This window comes from Lepidochelys kempii, chromosome 26, assembly GCF_965140285.1.
Source record: "Lepidochelys kempii isolate rLepKem1 chromosome 26, rLepKem1.hap1, whole genome shotgun sequence".
In the NCBI taxonomy this organism is placed as follows: Eukaryota; Metazoa; Chordata; order Testudines; family Cheloniidae; genus Lepidochelys; species Lepidochelys kempii.
The window spans coordinates 10721503-10747913 of record NC_136405.1 but is presented as its reverse complement, the minus strand read 5'-3'; the positions used below and the strand labels follow the sequence as shown (position 1 = coordinate 10747913).

General features: G+C 39.0%; 1 protein-coding gene across 1 annotated transcript; it reads left to right on the top strand.

Annotated features, from left to right (window-relative positions):
• Positions 1-8979: 8979 nt before the first annotated feature.
• On the top strand, positions 8980-23517 carry GKN2 (gastrokine 2). Its single transcript, XM_073324752.2, has 6 exons — positions 8980-9099; positions 13598-13651; positions 14441-14572; positions 14986-15096; positions 15787-15940; positions 23342-23517. The coding sequence occupies exons 1-6, from the start codon at positions 8980-8982 to the stop codon at positions 23515-23517; spliced, it is 747 nt and encodes a 248-aa protein (XP_073180853.2).
• The last annotated feature ends 2894 nt before the right edge of the window (positions 23518-26411 follow it).

Here is a 26411-nt window from a genome sequence, read left to right as displayed (position 1 = left end):
GGTGTGAGGACAAATTTTGAAAGAGAAAGCAGTTAAGGACATAGAGTTAAATGGTAATTGGGATAAAATACAGCATGGTATTGGAAAAGGTAGATCAAACTAGACCAACCTTATCTCTTTCTTTGAGAAGATACCCAATTTTCTAGTTAAGGAAATGCAGTAGATCTAATCTGCTTGAACTTCAGTATAGCATTTGATTGATACAGTTCCACGTGGGAAATTATTAGTTAAATTGGAGAAGATGGGGATTAAAAGAAGAATCAAATGGTGGGTAAGAAACTGGTTAAAGGGGAGACTACAGTAGGTCATGCTGAAAGGTGAACTGTCAGGCAGGAGGGAGGTTACTAGTGGAGTTCCTCAAGGATCAGTCTTGGGATCAATCTTATTTAATATTTTAATGAATGACATTGGCATAAAAAGCGGGAGTGTGCTAATAAAATGTGCAGATGACACAAAGCTGGGAGGTATTGCCAATATGGAGGAGGACCAGAATATCATGCAAGAAGATTTGGGTGACCTTGAAAATTGGAGTAATAGAAATGGGATGAAATTTAATAGAGCAAAGTGCAAAGTCATGCATTTAGGGATTAACTACAAAAATGTTTGCTATAAGCTGGGGACACATCAGTTGGAAGTAACAGAGGAAAAGAAAGACCTGGGTGTATGATCAATCACAGGGTGACTGAACTACCAATGTAACGTAGCTGTGAAAAAGGCCAATGCAATCCTGGGCTGCATCAGGTGAGGTATTTCCAGTAGAGATAAGGAATTACCATTATACAAGTCACTGGTGAGACCTCATCTGGAGTACTGTGTGTAGTTTTGGTCTCCCATGTTTAAGAAAGATTAATTCAAACTGGAACAGGTGCAGAGAAGGGCTACAAGCATGATCAGAGGAATGGAGAACCTACCTTACAAGCGGAGACTTATGGATCTTGGCTTGTTTAGTCTAACCAAACAAAGGCTGAGGGGAATATGATTATACTATAAATACATTAGGGGGATAAATACCAGGAAGGGAGAGGAGTCATTTAAGTTAAGAGCCAATGTTGACACAAGAACAAATAGAAATAAGTTGGCCATCAACAATTTTAGGCTTGAAATTAGAAAAAGGTTTCTAACCATCAGAGGAGTGAAGTTCTGAAACGGTCTTCCAAGACTAGTAGTGGGGACAAAAAACCTAACTCATTTCAAGAGTGATCTTGATAAATTTATGGAGGGGATGATACGATAAGCTTGCCTACAATAGCAATCTAACAGATTTCATGAAAAACAAAATGCATTTCCCATCCAGCTCTCACCTTTATTAATCTGCAAACAGACATTAGTTGATATCATTGTACTGTGTTTCTGTGATCAAATCCTCAATGCTATCATTATCCCACCACGCCACACAATGATTTCATAATATTTATACTAGTATCAAAATATAATTTGATGTTTCCTAAACTGCCAATAATTGAGTTTTCCCCCTCAGTAAGTAAACAAACTAAATATTTTCTTTAGCACGCAAGCACAATCTTGTGCTATGTCAGTTTAATGCACTAAGGAAATCTTAGATTCCTTTTCAGAAATTTATTTTTCAGATATGAAAACTCATACAGCCCAAAAGAAACATTTTGATAAGAGTTGATCATTATACTTACATCATTAGCAAAAATTGGAGCTAGGAAGACTCTGAGCAGAGCAGCAATCACAATCTGAAATTAACATTGGAAGCATAACAATGTAAGTGCTTGCCTTGATAAAACATGTTCTAAAAGTTCTTTGTTGTCTAAGAATAGGCTTAGGCATATGCTTAAATTTAAGCACATACTTAAGTGCTTTGCTGGACTGGATCCTAACCTGTAATCTATTGGAAGATTATTCAAACATGCTGAAATAATCGTATGGGTAAATCTGTTACCATTTCTGATGCAAATTCCTATTAGCCTGGGCAGGATGCTTTGCCTATGTGAGAAGAGCAACATTTGGCTCATAGTATTTGTGACAGATTTGGCAATTTCCAGCAATATCCTTGAAAAACCTTGCTGAATTAAGTTCAAGTATATTTGGAGTCCATTGTATCAAATGGAAAGGTTATGTATTATTGTGGGCCTGGATAGTCAAAGGACTATATTGAACAATATGGCAAACAAGAAGGGTCTTTTGGGACAGCAGATGTGAAGGGTATTTCCTTATAAATATCTAGCTGGAGGTGAATGCAAATTCCCCACCCTCAGTTATGCAAAAACCCAGCCTTTTGAAGCTCCACCCTGAGCCTTTGTCTGCTGATCACCTGAGGCCAAGATCAAAGGGCCAAGCTGTCTAAAGGAAAAACTGAAGTATTCATGGTTGTTCTGGTTCTAAGCTAAGGCTGCTATGAATTTGTAACCACAGAAGAAGGTGGGGTTTGAAGGACTGACTCCTGTCAGAGCCTTTGATGGAGTTGGGGGGTGAGCTCTGGTAAACTTGTTAACAGGCATGTAGGTTATTTCATTGTTTTTAATATGTTTTCTCGATAACACTTTCACGTTAAGAATAAATATACTTGCTGTGTGTTGACTTGTTAGTGCAGGCAATCAGAGCCATTCATAGCCTTCAAAGAGAAAGCAAAGCATAGACACTGGCCTTTTTGGATAGTTTGACTTGCTGCGAATATCACAGTGTAAACAGGGAACTGTGCAGCCTGGAAAAACTCTGGTCAGGAGGGAGAGAGATGTAGGTCTCTGCCCAAGGGAGGTGACAGCTGACCAGCTGAGAGCATAGAGTGGTTGTCCTTGCTGGACCATGGAAAGGGAATATATGTGCAGTTGCCCTGAACTGTGAGAGTATTAAAAACCTACAAAAAAAGTATATTTAAAATAGTGGAATGTCCAGGATGTGGGTGACAAGCTGAAAAACTCTTGGATAGGAGGTGAACCCTTTGGATGGAATATTTCATTCCTTAAAAGAGAGTTGATTTTTCTCCTAATGTTTTTATTTTGAATATTGACCAGAGCAATAACATTACATTATATGTGTATTCATAAAGAGTTAGGTCATGTGCTGAGAACAGTGCAGAGATACATAACCACCCCTCTCCACTCCCTTTAGGGTGATGCATGCCCCGAGGGATCTTGGTAGCATCTCTGTGCCTCTCCAAGTGCATTTCTGGTGAGCTTTTATGTCTCCTTAACCCCTTCCCCGTGTGGATCACAGAGGGCAAGGGAATTCTCCTTAATTCCTTCCCCATATTGAATAGTCAAACTGAACCAAAATTCAGACTGACTATGCTTTGCTGGAAGTGATTGCATATTTATAGAGGACATAATTTAGGAGTTCACATCAGAGATTGATTTTCAAGTTGAGAGAGACACAACATAAACAAACCCTGAAACTAGTATATTAGTAGCACTTCTTTGTTTCAGTCCGAAGAAAATGTTAACAATTGAGTTATATACCCCTGAATACAGAAATAAATAATGGAAGGGCTGACACAGTCTTATTTAGTGCAGAAAACAATATTGCTAAATGCTTTCGTTATTCTGTTCTAAATGCACACATAATTATTACAATGATTCAGAGGCTAAATATTATTCAAACTTCCCTGAATTATTTAGTCAAAGTCAGAGCCAATATATATTGTTGTAAGATTTAATAATTTTTACATTATGTCATTTCAAGACATAATTATTGTCTTAGAGACAAATTTTGAAGTTTTTCCTCAGATGTTGACTCCCACTGACTTCCGTAAGAATTTCTCACGAGTAAGGGCTGAACCTGGCTCAGTAACTTCTTAGAATTAATTCCTCAACAAACTAGGATGAATTTAAATACAGTTTTGCTTTCCAGTCATATATCCAGATTCTTACATTTCATGATTCTATGGGTCAGATTCTCCCCTCACTTCTGTGATCATACACCAGTGTTGTAACCCCCTCGAATTTCATGGAATCACTTCTGATTTACACTTAGGTATTGTAAATGAGGATTGGCTACTCTGTAGACAATAAAACATGCATTTAAGTCTGGGTTAAAAATTCTCTCCTATTTCCATTAAAATTCTAGAGATTAATGCATAGATGGGTTCATTTCCTTATGGAGTGAAATCTCTGCTGAAAGTAAAATTTCTAAAACTTTTAATGAAATTAGCAGTAGTTCTGCGTGTGTATGGTCACACCCCAACCCTGTGCAACATTCCTGTTGTATAAGAAGAAAGTAGTAAATGTACTCAAAGTGAACCTCATTTTGATGGCAGAGGAGATTCAAGATCTGCTGAGCTAAATGAAACAAACCCTTCAATTTTTTATACACCAGTTTCCAAAGTTAGATACGGGAAGATTAAATACTGAAATAAACTTATTTTATTGGTATGTATCCATTTATTTATGACATTGCACACTGTTTCCTTATGTAATTGCTCTAACAAGCAATTTGGCACCAAACTGATAGTGTCAATCTCATGTAGCAGATAAGAGACCATTTGTAATGTTAAATTCAATATATTTTATCATAACTTTCTGTTATGCAGAAGTTACACACGGTACATTTCCTTTAACAATGCTTAATTAAACCTAGATGATTAATCCAGAAAGTCAAACAAGATTCCCAGTGACAAATTTTGCCCGTATGTCAAAGGCCTCACCCCAAATATCTTATATCCATAATTCACAATATTGATAAAGTATACCAGATTGCCAGCCTCAAGCATTCAAAAATTAGTCAGACCCCACAAAATTATGAGATGCTCTAGGAATAGTTGAAATTAAAGATAAATTTTTCACTAAAACACTCTCTAAAAAATTATCATTTTCCAACCAGCTCTACTTCACACCCACTTTACATTGCCAGAGTGATATCAAGAGGCCTTTGTGAAACTAAGAATTCAAGCAACTGGGTCAGATCTTCCCGTGGTGCAAATCTTTTTGCTTCCTTAACCTTAATGCAGTTATGACAATTTAAAGCAGCCAATTGTATTTAGAAGCATCAGGCCTGATTCTCATTTACACTAAGGCTACTTTGAACCATTATGACCATGTAAAGGGATAGTGCAACATTATCTGTTGTCTTGCATCCTGAGTTGTCATTTACACTTGTGCTAAGTGAAGACAGAGGAGGTGTAAAATTCTACATTTAGCACAAGGTATAAAGTAGAGACCACTCAAGCCAATAGACTGCTGAGTTGAATGATCTACAGTTCTTCTAATCTATCTGAGTTGCAGATGGCAAATGGAGCAGCATATGTGTGCCATCAGTGGAATCCAAAACACACAGAACAGTACATTGTTCATGTAATCAAATCCTCTCTTTTTTTCTGGACCATTAATAAATTGGGTAGTGGTCATGAGAAAGGGATCAAGGAAACTGAACTACGTAATGCCATTTAGCTACTCTCTGTGGTATCATTAGCAACAACTTGGAAAGTTCCTTAGTCCAAGAGTCCAATAACCAAAGCCATTTTGGCCATCACAGATAGTGTGTCACACTTGGAAGTCTGAATCTACAAATCCCCCATCAGCTTTTCACTGTTTATATAGTCTGTTTGGCAAACTTGTACGGCTGGAGTTATTGATTGTAAGAAAAAATTATGGAAACTAATTAGAATGGTAGAAATCAGAGAAGGAAAAGATCCAACTGTACAAGATCCCATTCCTTGGCCAGTGCCAGATTGTTTCCTGTAATATTATCTTTAAAGCTTTTGCTCAGAACATTTTCTGTCTATATACAGACTCTTAAAGGTTATCTGACAACAGGGAAACTCATATTGTTAAGAACCAACTTTAACCAAAAGTTAATTAGATTCTATTTCTGAGGCCCAAAGATAGCCTTTATTTTATACATATATATCTGCTTTTTCATGCATCTTTCCACATCCTTTCATGCAGGATCAGAACTAGAAATAGTGAAATTAGGGCTGGACTAACCCAAGTAATTTGTTTTCTAACTACACGATTTGTAGAACCCTGAACCTGAACCTGCCCCTGTTCTTGGGGAATGAAACCCCAGGACAAAGGCTCTTGTAGGCAAATGTTATCACATCATGATCCAATATCAAGATATTACCAATATGGTTATGTATTATGTGATCAAAATGAAGCAACTAGCGCTAACTTGGAAAACTCTGATGAAACCATATTCCGTTGAAACGTGTGGTTCAGTCAAAATCAAAATGCTTTGTGAAATTGGGTCCATTTTGCCAAATTTAATTTTAAAAAAATTAAAATAAGCTCCAACAATGTTGAAACATCCCATTTCAACATTATGGGAATGAAACATTTCAATTTTTCATTTTGAAATGACTTTTCATTTAGAATTACTTTACTATTTGTATAATATATTAAAATGCAATATATATAACATAACATTGTAAAAACTTGAAATCAAAACAAAACATTTCAGTTCTGTCAAAATGAAACATTTTGAATGGCCTGAAGTGAAAACTGATTTGGAATTTTCCTTCACAGAGAATTTTGAAATCTTCTCTTTTTTTTTTTTTTTTTCTGGTTTGGAATGAAACCAAATATAGAAATCCTTTACAAAAGGGATCTTCTGTTCACCACATGGCCGTAGTAGCAATTTTCATTCAGGCCTGGCCAGTTCAGGAATCCAGAAACAGCCTGTTTTCCAGCCCTTACATAAAGTCCTGCTTAGGCAAAAACGAAAGAATGCAAAGGCTGGCATGGTACAGTTTGTTGGTTTTTGAGGTAGTGATAGGCACTTTTTCCCCCATGTCAGCTTATCTCTTCTGAGTGGAACAAATATTTATCAAAACCACCTAAAGACATCATGATTCAACAGGGGAGTTTTTCGTATCAATATTTTTTTCCATCTTAATTTGTACGACTTGATTTCCTATGTGGTGTTAGCCTTATACATTGAAATTTGCTGGATGACTGGAAATCAGTCTTGAACTGAAATTGCACAAATTTTCCCTTGGTTGTATTTTCAAGACCCCTTTGTTTAAGTTATCTACAGTGGATGCTGGAGCTAAAACAATGGGCCAGATTCTCCTTTTGGTTATACCAGTGTAACTCAAGAGTAACTATTAAAACTATTTAATAGTATTGCACTGGTGTAAATAAGGGCAGACTTGGACCTATGAAAATAACAAAGACTGACAATTCCTTGCAGCAAGAAATTACAAGCACTTACAGTGCATTTTCTTTCATCCCAGCACCTGAATTCAGCTCCCTTCCTTCCTCCCGTATTCTCTGTGCAGATGTCACCAGTCTGAACTTGAGTGAACCAGCTGAGAAAAAGTGGCTCATCTGGGGGATGTGGAAGAGAAAAGCTTGCAACCCCCTGACTTAGACCAAAAGCAGCCAAGGCAAGAAGCCAGCTTTGGGACATGTGAATATTCAGCTGAAAGATCAGGTTCATGGAGGGATACTCAGACCTGCAGTGATCAGTTTGTATAAAACCTCATTCTGCATGAGAGTTGACATTAGTGAAAGCTGGGCTCATGAAATTGAACAGTTTATGGCCCCTTACTGTCTAGTTGGTTACCTAGCTTTAGTTTACAGGTCAAATATTCACCTATTCACTCAGAGGATTATAGCATAGCCTCCACTCAGTGAAGACATGTGTGTTTCTACGCAGCTGCTGAGAGGTATGTACATACACTGAAAAGAGAATATATTCCCCCAAGCAGTCATGCTATTCCTGCCTAGAAGGACACCCATACTAACCTTTGAATTAAAGTGCAGAGGTAGTTTGAAAAGTGATGCTGTGACAGTGACATGGATGAGTTCCCCACTGGTTCTTGGGGTAAGATTGTGACACAAATCAATTAATTAGAAATTAATTTTTATTTTCTGATCCCAAGTCATGTGACAGGGATCAAAAGGATACACCCTGGTCACATGGCAGAGGTCAGTCTTCAGTGGTTATAATTCTCCCTCATTGACTACTATTCTGCATACCACTGTGCTCAGCTATAAGAACATCAGAGATATACTTGGGTGAAACAGTTTGTGTTGCCCCCTGCTGATGGCTCATACATAGAAATTAAAATATGAAAATTACTACTGCTAATTTAAACTGTCATTTAAACTTTTAGTTCAAGTGGTAGAAGGCCAATGTGCTTCTGGTGCCTGAGTTCTATCATCAGTGTTCTGTGTTTGCATGGTTTAGCTGGCCACTGCCTGTCATGAGCATTTTTTATGTGCCCATCACCTTATATTGAGGCACCATTGGACAACAGATGACAAGGGCAGCTTTTGATTTAAGGGCAACATCTATTCCATGCTCATCAGTTTGGTATCTGATCACAGACACCTGACGTATTGTCTATAGCTATGGATTTGTGACAAATCCATATAATTAATTATTATTGGAAAGCAGTGTGAAGTAAGACTAAGTATGTACCTTTCCTCTTACCATTGCAACCTTTTTTGAAGAGATGGATTTGCACAGAACCCTTTTGTCTCTTTATCACATGACTAAGGTTGCAGAAATTTGTTCCAGATTTGCAGTTTAGTTTTAGCAAAACGTATATGCATGAGGGAGAGAGAGATTGCAAATAATATACAGATCAGAAAATGTAAGCATACAGTACAGTGGTTTTTTAAAGTATCATTTAATTTCATTGCACTGCATTAACAGAGAAAACGAAACCTTCAAAATGAATAACATACAAGGGGCGAAGGATAAGCATAATCCACTGTGAAAGACTACAACATCAGTGCCCATGCTCCATACTGCTATATCAGGTGACAAAATGGGATTATATTTTTTTTTCAATGAGACAATGGCTTTTTCACTCAAGTGAAACTTGACTTCAGTTGTTTTGATAGTTCAGCTGGTCCATTGATCACTTTGGAGTGGCTTCTGAGATGTCCCTTACCTGGCTTTATGGCTTTCAAACATCATTTAAAAGTCCCAGTCAGGGTTTTAAAATCTTAAATGAAGTGTAATCAATGGCGAATTTCATACATTGTGGAAAGAGAATAATCACAGTTGGCAAACTGAAAAAACTGAAGATAGAGAACATAAGAACGGCCAGACTGGGTCAGATCAATGGTCCGTCCCAGTGTCCTGACTTCTGATAATGGCCAGCGCCAGCGGCTTCAGAAGGAGCTAACAGAACAGAGCAGTTTATTGAGTGATCAATCCGCTGTTGTCCAGTCCCGGCTTCTGGTAGTCAGAGGCTTAGGAACACCCAGAGCCTGGGGTTGCATCCCTGACCATCTTGGCTAATGGCCAATAATGGATGTATCCGCCATGATCTTATCTAGTTCTTTTTTGTCCTCTACTTATCTAGTATCATTGCAAACTACTTTCACACTGCTCTGCCTCAATCCTGCTGGACAGGTGTCACCACTGAAATGATACTGTAGTCCAGTCTCGGTTGGTCATTCAGTCCTTGATCTATCTGCTGAGACTGCAAAGAAAGAAAGAATGCTGAAAGTAAAAAAGGTGATACATAAAATATATATAAATAAAATATAATGGATTACTGTAAAGAACTAGGAAATACAATATTTAGGAAGGAAAATTTCATGGGATTTAAACTCTTTCTTTGAATATAGTTTTAGACACTAGACCAAAATTGCAGACTATTATTTTTGAGATACAGAATGTGTCCTTTGTGAAGGACCTGATCCAATGCCCACTGAAGTTATATGAAGATTCCAGTGGAAACTGGATTAGATCCAGTGGAACCCCTGGCATTTTTCCATTGACTTTGGTGGGAATTGGACTAGCCCCTTGTAGCATAACCCAGTTCTGGGTAAAGAATAAACCTGCTGGACTTAAAATGAACTCTGTTAAAACACATATAATTAGTTGGTCAAATTTATTTCTGAAATAAGTGGGGAAACTACCTTCTTTTCTCTCTCTCCCTCATGCATCTCCATGAAACCAGCAATGTCCAAAAGTCTCGCCCTTTCCTTCTCCCACACGCACCCACAAACACACAGGGCTACTCCCTTTGAATTGATATATTATTGGCAATGGTGGGCCTGTGTGTTTACTTAGGGAGTTGTCTGCCCCTGCTAGTGCCTGAAGACAAAGAAAAGGTAATGATGCTATTTTCACCGGTGCTAGCTGATATGGAATCATTAAGAGAATAGATGTTAGGTGGCTTATTCCTTCACCCACTTACTTCCCTGGTCCTTCTCGCATGAACAGAGAGCAACAATACCCAAAGTCCAAAGGTGCAAACAATTCGATGTTTATTGGGGTGAACTTCCAGCAAGCATGATTCCAGTTTCCTTCCTTAGTGTCCCCCTTCCCAGCTCTGACACCACAGAGCCTTACACCTGTGTCCCTGTTCCCATTCCTGCCCTTAGCCAAACATGATTCCAATTTCCCCACTCCCATTCCCTGTTCCCATTTCCCCCTTTAGCAAAACATGATTGCAATTTCCTTACCCCCCATTCCCTGTTCCCATCCCACCCCCACCCCCACCCCCACCCCCACCCCCACTCTCTTCCTGATTGACTGCAGACTATATAGTAAAACTTGAGTTCGGCTTAGCTATACCTTAACCAATCATTTTCCTGAAATTTAACTAACCAATCCTAACATATTGTAACATGATTACGTAACCAATTATATCCCACCACCTTAATTAGTTTACCCCCAGCAAAATTAATTATACAGCAGACAGGAACAATCACAGAACCAGACAGAGATTATGCAGACAAACAATAGCAAAGTGGGAACTATAATCACAAAACAATACAGAAGTGATGATTTCACATCCCAGCTATTGATAAGTGAGTTCTTGCCAGACAGGATGCTATCAAACTAAGTTTCCTTTTACATTTTCTAGGCAATCCCTTTCTCTGGAGGTGATAGGCATTATCAGGACAGGATTATATTCCTAACAGCCCAGTAGCACCTTCTTTCAATGTGACTAGTTTGGAATGTGAGGATGTAACTGGTCGCTTCCCAGCTTATGGCTGCCTCTGTTGCTTAGCCAAAGGCCTTAGCCTAAGCACAGGGCCTCAGACTGTCACAGTAAGACAAGGCCCTTACACCGGCAGACAGTGATTTTGATTCTTTCTTTTATATCTCTAGAACTAGCCAAGTGATAAGAATACATCTAAATTCTTAGAGTACAGGCCTTTACAGACAGGCCTGAATATCTATATCCTAGATGGAACATAGATGGAACTTACCCATTTTTATAGAGTAATTTTTCACAATACGACCACACTGTATTGGTGAAGTCTAGTGAAGTCTAGCTGAAATAAAGAACAGTTGTAACTGGGAACCAGGAGACCTAGATTCTATCCCCCACTTTTCCAATGATCCATTTTGTGACAATTCACACAATTCATACACCCTCTCTGTGCTAGTTTCCCCATACATCTTTATATCAGGGAGACTAAGACTTACCCAATTTATGCATTCAAAGACATAATAATCAGTCGTTTTAATTCCAGTAGTTATTTAATGGGCTATTTTGGAGGCAGTAGCCAAAAACTGTGAGGTGCAGTAGCTGAGTGGTTCAGGTGTTCAACTAAAATCCTGCAGGGTATGGGGTTTGGGCTCAATAAATCTCACACTAAAAGGCCACTTCCAGTTTACCCAGCTGTAAAATGGGTACCTGATCTATCAGGTTAGGGCAGTCAAAGGTGGTCACCTGTGATGCTGACCCCATAAGGCCCTGGTGTTCTGTTGGCTATGAAACTGATATGCATTAACTGTGCGAGCCTATTGAGACATTGACTTGGGAGAACTTTGACTTTGACCTAGAAAGTTGATCTATTCATTGGTATTTAGCCAGTACTTGTGGGTTGCCAGGATATGGATATTTCTGTCCAGGTTCATCTTAAAGCTATGTGGGTGTTTGGGGATGGAGATACAGAAAGTAAAATGTAAAGAGTACGAAAGAACAGTAGAGTCTTTCCTTATATCCATTTCTGCTAATAAAGACAAATTGAAATTATGTCTGTGTATTAAAAATTAAAACTCGCATTTGTATACGCTAGAGAGTTCATTAGTACATAATAGATATTTGCGAAGTGAGCAATTTTAATCTTTTCAGGGTGGACTAAAGTGCTTACAACATATCAGGCCCAAAATTCAGATAAAGCAGTTTACCATGGTGTGGCATGTAGATATGGAATCACTGAAGTCACAATGCATATTTCTGTCCAGTGTTTCCCACACCTATGGCAAGATATAAAAGTTACAGGTCTCTGCAATTTTTTTCCATTTCATCCACAACTTCTTGTTCTTATCCAAAAGAAAAATGAACACAGTTGTGAGTATATTTGTCCTTTATTGTAGTTGTAATTATTTTAAGAAGCTACTATTTATATAAAAATGCGAATTCTTTTTGACGAGAAGCAAGAGTGTTCAGTGAAGTTAGCACTGTTTTGAGAAAAATTATGTTTCATGTTTCATTTGCTGGTACAATAAGAAGGTACTGTCCTGCATTCTTTGTGCTGCAATAATCTCCTTGAAATCAATGGGAATCATTCATTAACAAGGGATTCAGGATTGAGCCCAAATTTAAGCATGTTTCATTGCTAATTTTTGTTATAATTTTTTAGAGGAATCAAAAAATATGTTTGGAAGCAATCAGTGTAATTTTTGAATAGCAAGAAAAATGTAACTTCTCAAAAGGAAAAGTATTGTGTTATTTTCTGAATGAAATCATTAAGAAAACTGAATTTACAAATTTTTTACACAGACAAAAGTTTGAGAAATGTCTCAGACAAAGTCAGACAAGGAATGGCAAAATGCACATGAATATTACTGTCTGGTAGAAAATATTTAGCAAGTTGCATTTTTTAAATTTAGACTTTGGACTGGATTTTGTAATATTTTATCTCGTAAAATAGGCCTCAAGCAAATATGGGAATCTAGGAAATACCGTACGATATCTGACCTGTGGTCATAGTTGTACCATATCTCAGACAGTGACCAGCACCAGATTTATCCAGAGGAAGGTACAAGAATTAGGGCAATTAGGGAATCATCAACCCACCAGATATAAATATCCCAAATTCAGTGGGAGATCAAAATCTGGATATGCTTCTCGTTCCAATGGAAAGGGGCAGGGATTTTTAGTTGTAAGTTTTTTAGAGACCATCTAAAAGTTTTTGCTTGTTTTTGTTAATGCATATTTAATGTCAATGACTAACATTCTGGAGGAAGAAAGTGTTTGTTAAATACCTTCTTCCCTTCGGCTGAGGCGTGAGAGCTGATGTACTTTGAGACCCCACCAACAGGTCCTCCAACAAAACTAGGGAACAGTAGGTTTGGGGTTCCTAATATTTCTAAGACAAAAACACAAGTATCAAAACAATCACAAAGTAGATAGCCAGATAGCTAGATAGATTCTGTAATACCATAAAAAAGTAAACAAGTTCACAAGTAGAATTCTTTTAAAATTCCTTTTTGGGTTCCCTTTAAGATTAAGCAGTTTTTATAAAGTTTCACAGTGATACAAGCAAAATGAAACGTAACCAGGAGAAACTTACAATTGGAAAATGTAATTATTTTCAGATAATCCACTTGCAGTGCAAAGTGGATCATTTTTCAAACCTTGGGAATAAAATAGCTTCCCTTGATTCATTAATTCTGCAAGCTCTGAGTTTTGGCCTGGACTCTGTCCATGTGTCATGGTGGTTTTTAGTGTTTCTGTTGCATATGAATGCTGTTATTTCTTTTTCAGGCTACAGTAATTGCTGTGCTGGGAGTCTTTTGGACTCAAGCTTTTTCATATGAAGTAAGTAGACTGCCAATGCTTTGTACTGCCTAGTATTCATTTGCAATGCATTAGGTCCCTGGAGAAATGGGATAACCAGGAAGAAAAGGCACTGAGGAAATTAATAAAATGCTTATTGCTGAGCACAAAGGAAAAGGTAATCTTTGCCAAACCAGACAATCCTATAAATTAAGGAGCCAATCCTGCTGTCATTACTCAGGAAGAACTCCCATTGACACTTGCCTGAGGAAGGATTGTTAGATAAGGCCCCGAAGAAGAAAAAGACGTGTGAGGTCACCTCCTTCCATCCCACTAAATCAGTTCAGGATTATTCCCTACAGTATAGATATTTGCAAGCGCAACACTTCCTAGGCAAAAATAAGTCACAATCCAATAGATCTTGCCATGAAGAAATTATTGCTGCTTTATACAGCCTAAATAATTGTGTTCACTTTATAAACCATTGTTCCTGGTTATCTCCCTTCTAAAAAATGTCTCCCCTTTCTTAATATTTCACCATGTCATATATAGATAGTATCTCCCTCCTTAATCATCCCTTAGTGAAGCAAGATGCAGCAGGCCTGATTCTTCTTTACAGTAAGGCGCCTTTACACCACTCTGGTAGCATAAAGGGGCCTTGTACAGCCAAAGTGATGCAAAAGGGCCATAGCGTAAATAAAAATCAGACTCATTTTAATTCTTTGACTTCATTAGCTCTGGAATCATAACAGGTAAAATACTGTATTTTATGTTGCACTTTTCAGATGAGTGAAAAAGGTGACTATCGCATATTTTGTGTTTTGTACTCAGATCTATAGCCTCCCAGGAACAAACGGTGACTATGTCCAGCAAACTGTGACTATTAGCAATGAACTTCATATTGCTGATATCCATATCCATGCTGGGTTGTGCTCCTCTGATACCATTTTTGACTACAAACATGTAAGTGAAACCAAGAATCTGTCTTGGCTTAAAATCATTTCAATGTTTTTTTTTCTTTTTAAACACAGTAAACTAGCTTGATACCTCTTCTTCCTCCTTGTGAATAATCCTTAAACAATGTCTATTTTAATCATCCATCTCTTTGGTTTCTTCATATGTCTATGCAATGCAACAGAAATACAAAACGAAGAAAAGATAAAGTTTGCCCTAGAACTGTACATAGACATAAACAAGGAGATATAAATTCTGTTCCTAGTTACAATGGTGTGACTGCAGAGTAACTCCATTACTTCACTCTGCATTTACACCGTTGTAGCTCAGAGCAAAATTTTGGCCCAGCATACAAAGAGAAGATTAACAACTGGGTGGCAGTAACTATTTTCAAATTAGAAACCTGCTTTTCTATATCACAGGGATACATTGCTACCAGGCTGTTTTCACGGAGGGCCTGCTTTATCTTGAAAATGGAGAAAGGATATATCCCAGAGCTGAAAGAAATTGGACGGCTTGCTTACGAGAAACAGGTAATTCTCTGAAGTATTATGTACTATATACAAGCAAGTCATGTTAGAGAGATGGTGTGATGGAAATAAAGGGTACTGCCATCTGGAATACTCTTTGTTCTTAGGAGTCTTTCTTATTAGACTGGTGATAACAAAACAGAGACTTTGATACTACAGTGATGCACTCACTAAAGATAATTGTGCCTGCAAAACTGAACATCTGGCCATCAGTTTACTTGGGCCAACCCATGAAGTTCCTATACAGGCAAAACTTTCACTGAAATCAATAGGGATTTTGCTTGAGTGGGAATTTCAGAATTCGGCCTCTTTTTGGCAGGTGAACAGTAACTTATTCATAGCAAAATTACTTAATATAGTTATAATAACTGTACAGATTAGGAGGGTGAACATGGAAAACAAAGTGAAAGCTGCCAAAGTGTAAAACTATGTAGCTGTTCTATATTATTATTAATCATTATTAAGTATTTGATTAACGCAGTTCATTTTTGCTATGTGTATACAATTACTCTTCAGTGAACTTTGTGACTATTTCCTTCTTTGTAATTAACAATCTGTTACTTCTTTAGATGATGCTTTGTATGTGGCTAGAGAAAATTTGTTAGAGGTGGATGGGTTTTCTCACAAGGATGTTACAGAAGATTAAGGAATAAGATGTATTGCTAACTATATTTTAATATTTTCTCCTTTAAGATGATGAACAAGATGTTTTCCCCAAAACGCCTGTGGGTGCAATATGAACCCAGTGATTCTATATTTGGTGAAATCAAGGAGTGGTTCATCTTTGGTAAACCCATTGAGAAACTCTGCAAAGGTGTGCCTGTTTACAAGGTTCGCAAGGTTGAAGGTGGGTAACAAGACTGAAACCAAATTCTTTAGAAGGCGCTGAGTCTTAAAGAAGCTAATTTTCCTAGTTCTATCTCTGGTTCTGATGTAAGCCATAGTTCCTGAGCACCTCACAATCTTTAGCATATTTCCTTGGGATCTACAGCAGTGTTAATATCCCCCATTTTATCGATTGGTAACCAAGGCAGAGAAAGGCTAAGGGCGGAATGCTCAAAATGAGTTAGGATAACTCCTTTTGAGCATCCTCCCTTAAGTGATTTGCCCAAGGTCACACAGGAAGTCTCTGGCGGAGCAGGAATTAAACCAGGTCTCCCAAGTTCAAGGTTAATACCCTAATCACTGTACTGTCCTCCCTCTCTTGCTGAATATAAAATGACAGCTTGGGCTCATCTGTGCTAAAGCAATTCTGCATTCCACAATTTAGTAGCGAGATGGATTTGCTGGAGTGGTGGCCCAGGATCTGTCTTGCAAAGCAGACAAAGGTAGCACTTTCTGGAGCCCCTATTGCTGGTCCTCCATTACACCCTGCTGCTGGCATAGAGGGTGTGGCCATGGGAAGGGGGAGGGAGCCAAGATTCTTTTGTTCTCTAATGATCCCCTGCCATTTTAATGGCTATAGTAGGTCTAACTTATGCCAGAGCACTAGTTTGACACATGGCTGGCCCAGGACCAAAAGCACAGAAAGGTGGCTCAAAGCCACATTTGCATGTCCCCCATTTGAGTTGCACCATAAGAGTGTGACCCAACTCCCTAACTGACAATCAGGTCCTGTTCCTGTACTTTTTCTTTTTTTTTTTTGCTTGATTTTGGAGAATTGTCATTGAAAATATATTTTGTGTCCTTGTTTCCTGTTTAGGTGCCATAAGAGCTGGTGGCTGTGCTAAGGCAGGAATCCTGGGCATTTTGGGCATTTCAATCTGCGGAAAGATCAGTGTTTAGACATAACCCTGGCAGTGCCATTGCTTGGAATGGGCTTATTATTTTCCAGCGGCTTTCATTCTTTGTAAGCCATGAGCAACGTTATTAATTTGGGATCAATCTCATTGTTCCACATAATCAGCCTCTCTCGCAAACTATGATCTACCAATAAAAGAATGAAACATTCCACCTGCCTTGGTTTTCTTTTGCAAAACAAGCAGCACACAACTAAATGAATCCCCTCTCCTCTTATTTTTGTGTTTGTATGCTTCCCTCCAAAGCAAAATAAAGCTGTCCTTGTTCCATTCATCTGTTCAGCATGCAATGTGACATACATAATATGGGCTCACCCTTGCAGGGTTTTTTACAAACAAAACTCCCCAGTGAAGTCAGCACCTAGATACGTCAGTGACTAGCACTCCATAAATGTGATGGCTAGGGATAGATAGATAGATAGATAGATGTCATCCAAACTAGCAGCCACATCTTTAATACTTCAGAACTCCTTTTAGGATGTTTTATTTAAACGTTACTTTTAGAGATGGGTCTGAACCAAAACCCCAGACCTTAACATTCTCAAACTTTGAGAAAGTTTAGATCTGGAAGTTTACATTCAGCCCCTATCTTTATTGTGAGATGAACCAAACATTGAATGTGAACACCATCCCAACTTGGGAAAAGTTTGGATGGGACACTTTGTTTTCCAGTGCATTTCAGGTTCCTCACTGACTTAGACTGCAGTTTTCAAAGGGGCCTAGGTCAAATGGAATTGGCTACCTAAATTACTTACAGCATTTGAAATCTCACCATCATTTATCATCTTTATTATTATTAATAATAATTGTTTGTGTTGTAGTAGCAACTAGGACCCTAGGCAAGGACTAGGTGCTGGGTGCTGTACAAACACAGAACAAAAAGATATGTGCCCCAAAAAGCTTACTTCCCGGATTCCCTTTCCTCAGCACCAATTATAAAAGCTGTGCCAATTGCTAAAGGCACTTCACATGTTTTCCCAGAGGGCAGCTTGCAAGGGAAACTGAATGAGGCAAGGTAGCATAGCATAGCTGCAGCCCTGTCTCTTAGATTTCAGTGCGGGAATCAATGTTTGGGAGGAATGTATATTTTAGAGTTGGAAAATGCAGCCTACTGAGCCTTGAAGGACTGCCAGTGAGCAGAGCATACTTATGAGTCCAGGGAATTGGATAATTTCCTAACCTAGTTATTTTCAAATCTGGCTGCTTATCAAACCATCTGTCACTTATTAAAGGAGCATTTTATCTTCTTATGATGAAACTGTTCTGTTAGACAAATTAATCCTATTCACAACAGGCTGCAGGTCTTTGGTGATCCGGAAAAATGTACCTGGAGGGTTCAAGGCTGGCAATTAAATCTAGGAATATTTGTGTGTGTGTCTCCAAGAGATAGGATTTTGGATAATATTTTACTGTGAACTCAGTGCTGGTGAAAAGTGCAGGATTGACAGTCTTGGAGTGCAAGGTCCTCTATTGATCCACAGAAGAGGTACAGCCTGAGAAAACTTCCCCGTCTTGTCCTGCCAAAGTGCATCAACATTGCTTTGAAAGTACCACCTGGCAGGCTGAGAAGATAGTTCATTCTCCACTCATGCTTTCGGCTGTCTCCTGAGTGTGCCATCAAGAGGAGCAATTCAGTTGGTGGGATTTGTAATGTGGATAGCTGTACTTCAGAACCTGGCCTGGGACCGGTGTTGGGTGAGAAATGGTCTTCCCGCCCTATGACAATTTTCCAAGATTTTGAAAAAATTTCCTACCCCAAATCAGGACAGAAAGTACAAATCTTGAAAATTGTCATGAACTGACAAAACAAAAACAAACAAAAAAAATACAGTTCAGGTTAATTGAAACATTTTTCTTAGATAAATTCTAAATGTTTTATTTCAATTTTGAACTTTTAAAACCCTTTTTTGTCTACATTTGCTAAAATTTGTAACTGAAAAGTCACTTCAACGCAAAAAACTGAAACTTTTCATTTCAAAAGTCAAAACTTTTCATTTCAACAATTTTGAAACTTTTTTTGCCAAAAAAATTTCAAATTGGGAGATTCATCGAAACTGTCCCTATTTCACAAACAGTTTTGTTTTTGACAAATAGGCATTTTTCAGTAAGAAATGTTTCAGTGGAAAATTCCCAACCATCTCTAACTGGGACCTTCCACTAGTTTTACACAGGCCACGAAACAGCCTCTAAATGTTAATTATATGTGTTTATCACCACTGACACAGACTGTCTTTGAACTGATAATGTAGATGTGAAAGTCCACTACATATTCCCAAGTCCTTGAGCCATCCAGTCACCTAAAGACATAGAAACTGGTTGTCTCTATTAATTTAGGCTTTATTACACTGGATCTTCAATCTATAAGTCTCTGGTTATGTTGCTCAGGTTTCAAATCTGTTATGGTGCTAAAACTGAAAAAAGCCCTTAGGGAACTATCCTGCACAGTCCCCTAAGATATGTGCTGGATGCACAAAAATAATAGATAGATAGAAAGATAGATATGAGTCTAGGAATATTATTTAATAAAAAAGTGTTTTAAAATAATTAATTTGCATTTATCTGGTTATCTTAATCTGAATTTGACTGTATAACTGGGTTTGTATTTTTACTGCCTGTATTTTTACTCCCTTTAAGACTCCCAGGCTGTTACAACTGGCAAACCCACTACTGCTGGAAGGCTAGTGATGTGAAAGTGAAAGGGCTGTGGGCTGCTGCAGTTCTCCTAACAAAACAACATCAAACCTTTGTCTGTGGCTGTCCTTGGATTTAGGTCTATATCAATACACAGGTCCTCTCTCATTATACTTCAATATTTTGCCAATATTTTTGCAGCAAGGCAGAGAACGAAAAGCAGAATAAGGCAGCAGTGTGGGGCATGACACTAACTTGGTGTTTTAACTTCCAGCCAATATCCTTTTTATTAAACTCTGAGAGGAAAAAGGGAGAGTCAGGCACAATCCCTTTCATGAAAGCACTTTATTTAACAGTTGGAGGCCAGACTTGAAATCAAACAATGGAACGTCTGAAATGGTGTATTTCTAAAAATAGAACAAAAGAGACAGATAAGGTGAAGAGAGAATAAAAAACCCAAAGCAATGGGGATCCTGAATGATGACCAACAGCTAAGCTTAGCAACCTGAGATGTTGCCACACAGGTAAATGCCCAACAAGCCCAGAATTCCAGAATCAGCACAGCCTTGAAACTCAAACAATAGGGCTCCTCCTTTAAGGGAAAAAGAAAAGATGAGAGATGGTTAGAATATAACGAGATACTTCAGAGATCAATTAATTATACTGCTTAGTGAGAACGTTGCTTCTGACAGCAGCTGAACAATGCCCTAGAAATACACGTTTCTCTAGCCCATTACCAATCTCATCCAGTCCCCATTGAATGCAATAATCTACATTCTCCTTTTTCATGCATTATCATGTTCTAAACACTCAGGCAAAAGTGCTCACCCTGATCCTGTTGTGCGTAGTACGTAGGGACTCCTTTACAGAGTATGTTAATGGACCTTCCGAACTGGGCAACATTCCTGATGCGGGTCTTGGTGATCGAAAATCTCAGGAAAGGTGGTGGTGGCATACTCTTGGCTGGCTATATCATAGCAGAATGTGCACAATGCAATCGATAGGCATCCTTAAGATATGTGTGAGTGTTCATTTGTGTCACCTGGATGTCTGGCCTTGACCCAGGAAAGCATCTTTACGACAGAGGGTTGAAAATGTTCGATCAAAATTGCTTTCTGGTTGAAAACTGAGTTTTGGACTCAACAAAATTTTTCATGAAAAGCATCTGCTTTCTGCCAAAAAAATTTGGCATTTTGCTTAAAAATTGAACACCTGAAAACTGAAAGCTTTTGGCTGAAAGCCAAAAACATTTTACCCCGAAACCAAAAGGTTTTGGACAACATTTTTCAGTTTTGGTTTTTCAAAAAAAGTTGAAATTCTCGACAAAAAAGAAACCAATTTTCCATCCAGCTCTAACCTTTGTGCAGATCAGTACTTATGGCTGTCATTAATTTTAAGCACATGTTTAAGTCTCCTTGGAGTCAATTTACCAATACTTTTGTGACTTCTGAATAGAATTTTGCATGATTTTACTCACAACTGTTCTCATTTTTGTTTTGTGGGCAATTGAGTAAGTGGAGATTTGTCTGTATCAAAACAAATTTTGCCACACGGTGACTGACCCCTTTAAAGGAAAATAGAGTCAGCCCCATCTGTACCATAATTAACTGCATCCCGGCCTGAATGGGCAGGACTAACGGGATCTGGTGTTCATATGGTCAACACTTGGACCTCATAATAAAAAGGCTTAAGGGAATCAAGTCAGGAGCTGGCTGTGGAGGAAAGTAGTCAGGCTGGGTTGTAGCTGGAGACCTGAGCCACAGGAGTGGCACTAACTCCTGAAACAAGAAACCCCGCTCCAAGGTGCCAGTCCTGGGGGTGATACTCCACAATAGCAAAGAGCTAATAACAAAGAGCCCAAGAGGGACAAGAGACCCAGGCCTGGAGAGGGGCAGAAGAAACTTTTCACGGATGTAAGTGAGAGAAGACTCAGGCCCAATATATGGAATACAATACCACATCAACACAGATTGCCATGCTTTTCTGTCCCATTGAGCATTTTAGAGAGAGTGGACGTGATTCTCCCCTCTTTTACACCAGTTTTAAACTGATGCGACTTCACTGAATTTAAGAGCTATGGACTCAACCTTTCTCCCGCTGATACCAGTGGCAAAACTCCCATTGATTTCAGTAGGAGCTGGATTGTGCCCTGTTTCTAAAAGAGTTTGTTTTGACTAACATTTCCTCATATGTATTGACCTCTCTCACCTTCTGGTCCTTGAACTTGCTGAGTTTCTCCAGACTTGGGAATGCATCTTTATTCATCTTTGCAACAATGTAAGCCCTCTTGTTGAACAGCCTCGTAGCAAAAAGTTCCTTTAAAGCAAAGAAGGAACTGCTGACATGTATATTACATAACATCGATGTGAATGATTACTTATCTGATTCTGTGTAGCACCTTTTAACTAAAACATTGCTTCTGTGACAAAAGTGCTCTATCTTTTTTGCCTTAATCGCCTTCTGTTGTACTCTGTGCTCCTTTATGTCTATGTATGAACCAAATTTCATGGAGCCAAAAGATTCCAAAGTTCTTTCCAAATGGATATGCCAACTATATGGAAATTATTTCACCTGCCATTAAAATGTAGCCATCACTGGAATAAAATAAAATGGGTCTTTTATTATAATAGCAACACTACAATAGCAGTTTAGGACAGGAAACAAATAAGAATACTACATCTAACCGAATTAAAGAAAAAGGGAATTATCCCACTTGGAATTTTAATGTAAAAACAAATGCCATGGGCTCTTTAATAACTCCAAGTGGTCAGAACCTCAATTTTATAGCTGATCTGAAAGTTGCACGTAATTCTCCAGGAATTCATTGTGATGGAATATATTTTTGCAGATTTTTTAATTTATTGTTAACAACTTGTCTACATTAGAAGGTTGTACCAGAATAGTTAACATGACAAAATCCTTGTGTGGACATAGTTATATTGCTATAAAGGGGCTTTATACCAGTACAGCTATTTGTGTACAGGAAGAGGAATAAGCCATCCCAGTATATGGCACCTTTATACTGGGATAGCTGTTTCCACGCAGGGGTGGTAATGATATAACTATTTTGGTTGAAAAAAAATCACACCCCGACAGAAATAGTTATACTGGTACAAAACGTCCAGCCGACATGACTTGCATGTGTGCAATGTGCTGTCAGACTGAAAACAACTTTGGATTAAACTGTGCAAAGCCTGGGCATGTCCATGCAAGGGCTGATCAACCTCGGGCCCAAAGGATATAAAGCACAGATGTGTAAAATAAGGGGTGAAATGCTGATCTAGGGAAAACTGCATCCTTACATTTCAGGAGCCTGATCCAGAGCCCACTGATGTCCATGAGAATGTTTACATCGCCTTAAGTGGACTTTGGGTGAGGCCCCAGAACAATAACTGATTAATAGCTGGGGTCAGGAATACATTTCTCCTTGCATGTAGTAATTGACAAGTGGCTCCTATAGGTGAAGGAGGAGTAGGGGATAAACCTCTGTCCATTCCAATATGTCAGTTGTGGTATATAGAGAGCAGCATGATACTGTGGATATGGCAATGCACCTGGAGTTCGCAATCCCAAATCCCACTGAAGTAGATGGGGATTTTGCCACACGCTTCAATGGAGCCAGGATTTCACCCCTGGGTTCCATCCTGGCTCTGCCACTGATTTTGCTTTGTGACCTTGAGCAAGTCACTTTCCCGCTCTGTGCCTTGGTTTCCCCATCAGTAAAACAGGGATAATGACATTTCCTTTCCATTTGCAGATCACTTTGGATGACAAGTGAGGTAAGCTCTCCATGTAATTATTAATACCCATGTTCTTAGTGTATCCTGACCTTGCTGTGGTCCCAGACTGCATCCCAAACCTTCCAACCATTGTAGCTGTTGATATCGGCAGTGTGGTCTTGGTTGCTGACGTTCACGTTCTGGTGGCTGTTTCCACCATTGTTTCCTTCGTTGTTTTCATTGACCGACTAAATGAAACAGAACGGCATGAATAAGAATGATACAGGTTCACTGCAGTCTCACCCAGGGCAAAACCCACCGGATTTCAATGGGAATTTGGTCTGAGTAAGGATTTTGGAACCTCATTAATAGAGTAAATATTGGGTCAAATGCTCCTGTATCACAAATTGAAATGAGTATCACAGGGGTAGCCGTGTTAGTCTGGATCTGTAAAAGCAGCAAAGAGTCCTGTGGCACCTTATAGACTAACAGACGTATTGGAGCATAAGCTTTCGTGGGTGAATACCCACTTCTTCAGATGCATGGGATGCAGCCAGTTGAAATGAGTGGGTCTTGTCGGCGTAACTGTGTGAAGAATTTGGTCATCTCTGCATAAGATTCTTTGCTCAACCTGTAGGTATCATCCATTAATATTAATGGGAATTATATTCATTCACTAAGGGTCAAATCCTCAGCCATGCCTGAATTGCTGGACATGGGGGGGGTGGGAAAGAAGCCTCTTCCCAAGCCACGAAGTAGCTGTGAGACGCAATGTATCAATCCGTTTCCCCATGCCCCACCATGCAGGAGCAACCACTATAATATCCTCAGTCTTTGTGCATTCCCTTTTCTCCATCCTCTGCATTCTGCTGGACAGGGGGTCCCTGCAGAGGAGGCAGGGGTTGTTCCATGCTGGTGCCTGGTCTGTACCTCATCTCTTTGGGGTGACAGAAGCATGATGATGATGATGCTGTCAAGGGGCCTTTCATGGCCCTGGAAAAGATAGCAGTATTTACCTCTCCCTGCCAAATAATAGGTCAGTATGTGCCTCGGACACTTCATATTGTAATTTTAGGGGGAGGAAAGCCAGACCATAAATGAATACAAAGTACTTTAGATAACAGTAGGAAAACCTGCAGAGTCTCTAGGGAGCTGCTTATCAATTTGAATACTGCAGCACTGATTAAATCCCGTTGCACAAGATGAGTACTTTAGGTCAGATTCTAATCTCACATGTACCAGTGTGAATCTGGAGTGACTCTGCTCCAGTGTGTTTACTCCAGATTTACACCAGCATAAACATGATCAAAATTTGTCCATTTACTCTTCGGCTTGTCTTTTCTAGATCAGAAGTATATTGTGGACTTGGCCCATTTCATGTTTTTTATTGTTTAAATATTGATTTTACTACTTGTTTCGATAAGTCCTGAACACAGAAAAGTACTTGCATCCACTTACATCGTCGGCCAGGGCCTGAGTCAGGCAGACTCCCAGGAGAGCACCAATGATTATCTGAAACAGAGACAAGTCATGCAAAGTAAAGCCATGGAATTTCTACACATTATGCAGCATCTCATAGACCATCACAAAGCAAAGAGTTCTTTCAAAATGACTAAGCTTGCTCTAATGTTGGAAGTGTTCGAGAGTAATACACATTCACATGGCTAAATAACCAGCTTTTAGAAATAATTAAGGGTGAAATTTGTCCCTGTGCAGAGAGACAGCAAAAGGCCTATGTATTGCTGAAATCTTATTTATGCATTATTGTGAGGGCTTAAGTGGTGTATGGAACTTGTGAAGAATGTATGTCACCAGTAAGGCGATATTTTCAGAAGTTGTCTCTAATTTGGCTGCTTCCCTTTTTTAACATCTGGTCAGACGCTCAAATTGGACATTCAAAATTATTTATTATTTGTATTACAGTAGCGCATTGGACCTCAATGTGGTAGGTCCTGTACAGGCTTATAGTGAGAGACAGTCCCTGTCCCAAAGAGGTTTAAGTCTTAGTAAGGGAGGCATCCAAAATTAGAGACCAGTTTTGAAACACTAAACCTTAGCAAGTCTACATTCTTAAGGCCAGCTCCTCAGCTGGTGTATATCTGCAAAGTTCCACTGAATCCAAAGCATGAGATTCTGGTCCCACTGAAGTCAGTGGGAATTTTGCGTTAATGTCAGTGGGGCTAGGATTTCATCTAAAGACTGGCTGTGCAAACCGATCAGAAGTCAAGCAGACCCGGCTGTCTGAAAGTTCCCCTTGCACAAGGGGACTCCATGGATGGTGTACAGCTGTGGTACTAGTTCAATGCACCCCTGTGTATTCCCTGGCATAGGGATGATGGTGAGGAAGAGTGATGTGGCCAGAACTCCCTCCACTTCAGAGTTTCCTAGGTGTCACAATGGTCCATTAAAGCCATAGAAACTAGTATACATTAGAGCAGCCCTGAGATTGCTCTAAACTGGAGTGAGGAGTTGGGGACTAAACTGTCCCTAGCCAGCAGTGCAAGCTGCAAAGGTATCATAAAGCAACTTTTACTTCCCACTTCTCACCCTTCTTTGGCCCTGAAATGATCAGAGGATCAGGTCCTATTTCCATGTTTTTCTCTTTTCTGTTCCTCTTTCTTTTTAACATAGACTAGACATAAACTAACATAATAATTACAATAGAATTAACAATTCCTGCAACCCAAGCATAAAAATTTAATATATATATATACATATATACATATACACTATATAAAATAAAACAGAAGTATCATGTTACAATATTCATAACATTGGAATAATGTTGCAATACATTTGAATATATATTTGAATAACTGATACATTCACTTCATTCTCAGTATATATCCCATTAGTATTTTTTTAATTATTACTGTGTGGTTATTCAATGTGGGCATCCAGGGAGGCATAAGGGCCAAATCTACCTACCGCTGAAATGGAGGGAAAAACACCGGTTGACTCTTGTAGAACCAGGGTGAGGCCCAAGCAGTATAAATTCATAGCAGCATCCACGTCCATCTAAAAGCTGACTCTGATCTCACACTGGTTCCACTGCCTTCAGTACAGTTACTCCAGATGTGTGAATCTAAACTCTTGTTGAGGAATTGTTTTGGGGAAGGAAGTTCTCTGGCCTGTGTTATGCAGGAGCTCAAACTAGATGATCACTGTG